This window comes from Myotis brandtii, unplaced genomic scaffold (assembly GCF_000412655.1).
Source record: "Myotis brandtii unplaced genomic scaffold, ASM41265v1 scaffold973, whole genome shotgun sequence".
NCBI classification, from domain to species: domain Eukaryota; kingdom Metazoa; phylum Chordata; class Mammalia; order Chiroptera; family Vespertilionidae; genus Myotis; species Myotis brandtii.
This window is the reverse complement of record NW_005372038.1, coordinates 412,109-419,127: the sequence shown is the minus strand read 5'-3', so window position 1 is coordinate 419,127 and position 7,019 is coordinate 412,109. Positions and strand designations below refer to the sequence as shown.

General features: G+C 40.6%; 1 protein-coding gene across 2 annotated transcripts in view; it reads left to right on the top strand.

Moving 5' to 3' along the window:
• TRPC5 (transient receptor potential cation channel, subfamily C, member 5) overlaps window positions 1–7,019 on the top strand; it is a 320,022-nt gene that overhangs the window by 260,026 nt on the left and 52,977 nt on the right. For both annotated transcript variants that reach the window (XM_005886346.1, XM_005886345.1), the window contains exon 9: window positions 2,872–3,067. In XM_005886346.1, coding sequence (XP_005886408.1) covers window positions 2,872–3,067 — 196 coding nt within the window. The remainder of the gene's footprint in view (window positions 1–2,871; window positions 3,068–7,019) is intronic.

Genomic DNA, 7,019 nt, shown 5'->3' with positions numbered 1-7,019 from the left:
TACAATTTTTAAAAGCACAAAATTTATATACACTATGATTTCAATTATGTAAACTAGATATGCAAATGAATGACAATCTATAAGGACAATAAAAGCAAAACAACAACTAGGCTGTATTTGGGTTGATGTTTGGGTTGATGATTAGTAATACTCATAAAAATAACTAATATTTACTGAGTGTGAGGTCCAGGCACTATTACAAAATGAGCTTTACATGAATTAACTCATACAATCTTTACAACCATGCTATCAGGTAGCTATTATTATGAACTATTTTACAAATGGAGAAATTAGGGCACAAAGCAGTTAAGCAGGCTGCTCCCAGTAACATAGATGATCAGTGGCAGAGTCAGGATTTCAATTTAGGCATACATGCTCCACTCTGCTTTATTCACGTATGCAGGTATAAATTTTGCATGGTTTTGTAAACCATGTAAAATTTGCTGTGTAAAATTACAATAATCACAAGTGCAGCCCTAGCTGGTTTGGCTCAGTGGATAGAGTGTTGGCCTGCGGATTAAAGGATCCCAGATTCGATTCCAGTCAAGGGCACATGCCCAGGTTGCAGACTCAATCCCCAGTAGGGGGCATCAGGAGGCAGCCGATCAATGACTCTCTTTCACCATTAATGTTTCTATCTCTCTCTCCCTCTCCCTTCCTCTCTGAAATCAATAAAATATGTATATTTTTAAATGCATTTATAGCTAAATAGCACAGAGCTGTGACTTAGCAGGTCATTTACAACCTCCTTGTAGACTATCACCATTCATTTATGGCTATTTCTAATCAATGTTGATTTCTCTACCTAACATTCAGTCCATATTTTCCCATATTATTTATGTGGATAAAAACTTAGTCCCCTCAAAGGCTTTTCCTTTTTTCCTGTCCAGATACTAAAGGTCCTTATTGATTGTCTTCAGTTTTCTCCCCTAATTTCAGTTCATAGCCTTCTTAATACGATCATCACGGGGTGGTACCATTCATTTGTACTTTCTTTAGTTATTTTCATCTCCTGTCATCTTTTATAGAGTTATTCAACAAACATTTATTCAGCAAACTGCTATGTGCCAAGCAATGAGCATATTGAATAAGATGGCATCCTTATCCTCAAGCAGTTCATAGAAAACAATTAGAATAACTGCCATTTTTAATGCTAACCATATCCGAGACACTGTGTTGAGTGCAGTATCTTATATGATAGAGTAAGGTGGTTAAGTGTGTGGGCTCCAGAGTCAGAAGAACTGGGTGCAAATCCTACCTCTTCCTGCCTGTGTGACCACTCTGTACCTTAGCTTTTCATTTAAAAAACAACAGTATCTGCTTCATAGGGTTATTCTGAGAATCAAATATTATAATACAGTGAAAACACCACAGTGCCTGCTGTATAGTAAGAGCACAACAAATGTTAACAATTGGTATTTATCCTATCAAAAATTTTAGAGATCAGGAAACTTGAAGTTTAAAGTGGCTATGTAACTTTTCCAAAATCAAATAGTTAATAAACACTTATAGCTGGGTGACCACGAGCAAGTCATTCAATCTCTGAACCTCTGTTTCCTCAGCAGTAACAAAGTTTTTATAAGGATAATAATGATAATGTGTGTAAAAGTGCTTAGTGTGCTTTTATAGTACTCAATAATTATTAGTTAACTAGAGGCCCAGTGCATGAAAATTCATGCACTGGAGCGCGGGGGAGGGGGTCCCTCAGCCCGGCCTGCCCCCTCTCACAGTCCGGGATCCCTCAGGGGCAGGAGGCGACCCAGCAATCAGGGAAAGGCAACACCCCCATCACACCTCTGCTGCTGTCACTGCCAGCAGCGCAAGCCTCGGCCAGCCCTGGTTACCTGAGCTCAGGCCAGCCCTGGGCGGCTGGGCAGCCACCATCAGAGGCTTGCCTGCACCTAAGCTGGCCCTGCTTGCCTGAGCCTCAGTCAGTGGGGGGTGCAGGAGGACCCAAGGCCCCTGGCAGGGGTGAGGGGACTCGGGGCTGAGGGGACTCTGGTGGCAGGCATGTGGAGCAGGCAGCCCTGGCTGAAGAATGGAGGATACTCTCAATGACATGAGTTATAACTTCCAATTTGTTGGACACCACAGTCAGGCTTCAGCTTCTGGGGAGGGAAGAAGAGAGGGATGGGCAGCTCGTTGGAGGAGTCTCGGCGAGCTGCAGGTCAGTGGGGAGTGCAGAAGGACCCAAAGCCCCCAGCAGGGCAGAGGGAACTCTGGTGGCAGGTGCATGGAATAGCCAGGCCCGCCCCCACTGTGGATGCCGCCATCTTGTGAGGGCACGATGGTCAATTTGTATATTACCTCTTTATTATATAGGCTATAACATTAAAAATAACCCATATAAAGTATTAATTCAAAAATCTGTAAGCTTCTCAACTGAGCTGAGCACCATCCTGGGAGCTGTGGGAACCACAATAGAAGTATTACAAATGATAAGTGCTCATGTTCACTCAGCTAGCAAATGTCAGAGCTGACATTTTAATACACCATAATGCAACTGCCACTGTATTTCTCCCTTTATGTAATTAAACTGATGGTAAGTCACATGGTCTGAAGATGAGAAAGTTTGGTGGAGGAAGTCTTCAGCCCTTGAAATAAGTCTTGCAGTACTATAGGTTCTATGTAGACTAAGAAGAGGGAGATGGTATTATAGGTGGAAAGACAAAGCATAAGAAGTAGAAGTGAGAACAAACAAACAAACTGATCTAGCTGGTTTGAGTTGGGGAAGAGACCAAAATATGTGAGATCATCAGTCTACCTGTTTGGATGCAAATATGGCAGCCCCCTTATTAGCAGATCATCTCACATTTTCTCTCATCTTGCTCTTCCTAAAGAATTAACTAACCTGTTCTTTTCTCTCTTTAGGCTCTTTGAAACCCTTCAGTCACTTTTCTGGTCTGTATTCGGACTTTTAAATCTCTATGTCACCAATGTGAAAGCCAGACATGAGTTCACAGAGTTTGTGGGAGCTACCATGTTTGGGACATACAATGTCATCTCCCTGGTAGTGCTACTGAACATGCTGATAGCCATGATGAACAACTCCTACCAGCTTATTGCCGTGAGTAGCTTTGTTTTGCAAGGGTGGTTACCTTAACTAGGATGGTTTCGGGGGAGGGGTCACATTGGCAATCTGTATGCTTCGCTTATTTTACATTAGCTTTCCTAGTTGTTAGATTGAATTATTTCTTTCCAAGACAACTCAGTTTGGACTCTCAATCCATTGAATCTCAGAAATCTAAAAGATGTTCTACTTAATAGGGTTTTTTGGTTACCTGATAAAAATATTTTTAAATCTCTGAATCTGTTTTCTTATCTTAGTAAGGAGAGCTCAGGAAGTCTGAGTACAATTTAGTTACTACCTGTCACCCTACTAACTTCCAGAGGAGATTGCGCTGATCCAGTTCTCTAGGAAACAGGGCCTTCTCTCTCTTCACTGCAATCATCTTCCTCCCAAAACTGAGCATTCCACTGACTAGGACAACCTTCTCAGACAGAGTGGCTATGTTTTTTATCAAGGATATATGAATAACTGTACTTCACTGTGAGATGCTCTTAAGTAGAGTCCATAGCTGAATATTTTTTCACCATCACATACAATTTGGATCAGCAGTATTTAGTACTCTAAACTAGAAATGGCAAAGGTATACGATATGTGATCAGTCTGGGCCCTGCCTTGTTTTGTGATGCCAAAGTAAATATCCAGCAAAGAAGTTCTAGCTATCAGAGGTCCTATTTAGTTGTATATCACTGAATTTGGATATTTAGTTAATATTAAGATGCTAAATCACCCCCATGGGTTCATCTCGTGCTCAAGGTTTTGCTGTAGTATTAAAGGGACAGAATAAAAAGACCCAAGTCTTATATTCCTTCATAGGTGCTATTTTTCTGACTTGGTTTACCACTGAGGAGTCATTTAACCTATAGAAAAGAAGCTTAATTTTTTGTTGTGTGTGTGTGTGTGTGTGTGTGTGTGTGTGTGTGTGTGTGAATGTGTCTACAGGCCTACCTCGTTTTATTGTGCTTCACAGATGTTGCATTTTTTTAGAAATTGGAGATAGGACCCTCCACCAGCAAAAAGATTACAATTGCTTTATTGCAATATTCACTTTATTGCAGTGGTCTGGAACCAAACCTACAATATCTCCAAGGTATGCCTGTACAGGCACACATATGTACACACATATATCATAAATATTATTGGTGATAGTGAACATCTATGATCCATTTCCATTAAGAACAAACAAAAGAAGAATGGATTCATGTTGTAGCAGGAAATTTTTGAGTTATATGTATGGAAGAACTTCCTAATCACAAATGGCAATCTATATATATAAAAGCCTAAGCGACCGTTTCACCATTCGACTGTTCAACCTTTCGACCAGTAGCAATGACACGCACTGACCACCAGGGGGCAGATGCTCAACACACAGGCATGGAAACATGGAATAGACTGATGAATCTCAGAGGGAAGAGGGGAGGAGGGAGAGTGGGAAGAGATTAACCAAAGACCTTATATGCATATTAGAGTCCCGGTGCACAGATTTGTGCACTGGTGGGGTCCCTTGGCCTGGTGTACGGGGATTGGGCCGAAACCAGCAGTCTAACATCCCCTGAAGGGTCCTGGATTGGGAGAGGGCACAGGCCAGGCCAAGGGACCCCACCAGTGCATGAATCCGTGCACTGGGCCTCTAGTGAAATACATTCTTCTAGGTGGATTTGTAGCATTTCTTTAATTGGAGAGTTGTAAAAATCAGGATATAAAATTATCTACTAGGATGGTTATGATCTTAGGTGCTTAGTTGGGGGAGAAGGCACAGGAATATAGTGAAATATATTAAGAATTAGAAGATCAGGGATTCTAGTCCTGTTTCTGTCAATTATAACTGTGTGACCTTGAGTAACTTTTCCTTTAGGAGCCTCAGTTTCTTTATCCAAAAATTGAAGTGATTGGAATGCATGGTCTTCTCCCCACCCCCTAGCTTTATTGAGATACAATTGACATCCAGTCATGAGGCCTATAACAACATTTTGGTCAACAATGGACCACAAAAAAGATGGTGGTTCCGTAGGATTATAATGGAAATGAATTTCCTATAAGAAATGGAAGGATATGTGGGTTCAGGAAGAACATCTTTTTCTCTGACAGGAGAAATATCTGTGGAGTTTGGCAATAGACTCCCTCTTACTCACAGCATCTCAGTTATGAGTGCACAGATCACATCTCCATCAGTCATCCACTGAGCTGTTTTAGCACAGAGGAACCTGTTTCCAGCACTACAGAGGGCGCTGCAGTCAGTCCTTCCAAATGTAGCCCATGGTCTTCAGAGTTCATTGCTGTAAATTCTTTGTTGAGGACAAGGACACAATTCCACAGGAGCTACTTTAACAGGTATTAAGTGCCACTGATACTTCAGTAAAAGCTTTCTATGACTGTATGGATCCAGCCTGTCCCTGTACTTTAAAAATATATTCAGGTTGTCATAGGTTAAACATAGAAAAGTTTTATTTCTTCCATCAATGCAATGCCAGAGAGAACCCCTGTGCCAGATAGTGTGAATGAAACCAAAAACAAATTTCCAAAGTCAAACTATTTGAGTCCTCAGTTCTATATCCTCTCCATGTTAAACACCTTTTTTAAAAAACAACAACAACAACAACAAAAACTATTGTTGAGATTATTACAGATGTTCCTCTTTTTCCCCCCATAGCTCCCCGCCACCAGGTTCCCACCCCACCACAGGTCCTTGCCACACTATTGTCTGTGTCCATAGGTACTGCATACATGCATATAAGATCTTTTTTTATAATATATCTTATTGACTTTTTACAGAGAGGAAGAGAGTGGGATAGAGAGTTAGAAACATCAATGAGAGAGAAACATCGATCAGCTGCCTCCTGCACACCCCCTACTGGGGATGTGCCAGCAACCAAGGTACATGCCCTTGACTGGAATCGAACCCGGGACCCTTCAGTCCATAGGCCGATGCTATATCCACTGAGCCAAACCGGTCAGGGTGCATATAAGATCTTTGTCTAACCTCTTCCCGCACCCCCCACACCCCCTTCCCTCTGAGAATCATCAATCTGTTCTATTTCTATGCCCCTGATTCTATTCCAGTCACTGGTTTATTATGTTCATCGGATTTTTTATTCATTTTATTTTTAGATTCACTTGTTGATAGATATGTATTTGTTGTCACTTTTTTGTTTATTATTTTTTAACATTACCCTTTTCTTCTTCTTCTTCTTCTTCTTCTTCTTCTTCTTCTTCTTCTTCTTCTTCTTTTTAGCTTTTTCTTATCTGTGAAGCTCTTTATCTGGCCTTCACTTCTGAATGATAGCTTTGCTGGATAAAGTATTCTTGGTTGTAGGTTCTTGGTATTCATCACTTTGAATATTTCTTGCCACTCCCTTCTGGCCTGCAAAGTTTCTGTTGAGAAATCAGCTGACAGTCGTATGGGTACTCCCTTGTAGGTAACTGGTTTTCTTTCTCTTGCTGCTTTTAGGATTCTCTCTTTGTCTTTTGCTCTTGGCATTTTAATTATGATGTGTCTTGGTGTGGTCCTCTTTGGATTCCTTTTGTTTGGGGTTCTCTGTGCTTCCTGGACTTGCAAGTCTATTTCTTTCACCAGGTAGGGGAAGTTTTCTGTCATTATTTCTTCAAATAGGTTTTCAATATCTTGCTCTCTCTCTTCTTTTGACACCCCCATAATTTGGATGTTGGTATGCTTGAAGTTGTCCCGGAGGTCCCTTACACTGTCCTCATATTTTTGGATTCTTTTTTCTTTTTGCTCTTCTGGTTGGGTGTTTTTTGTTTGTTTGTTTGTTTTGTTTGTTTGTTTTGCTTTCTCATATTTGAAATCATTGACTTGATTATTGGGATACTCTAGTCTACTTTTGAATCCTTGAATATTATTCTTTATTTTAGTCAGTGTATGCTTAATTTCTGACTGGTCCTTTTCTTTTTTTCTTTTTTCTTTTTTTTTTTTTTTTTTTTTTTTTCTTTTTCC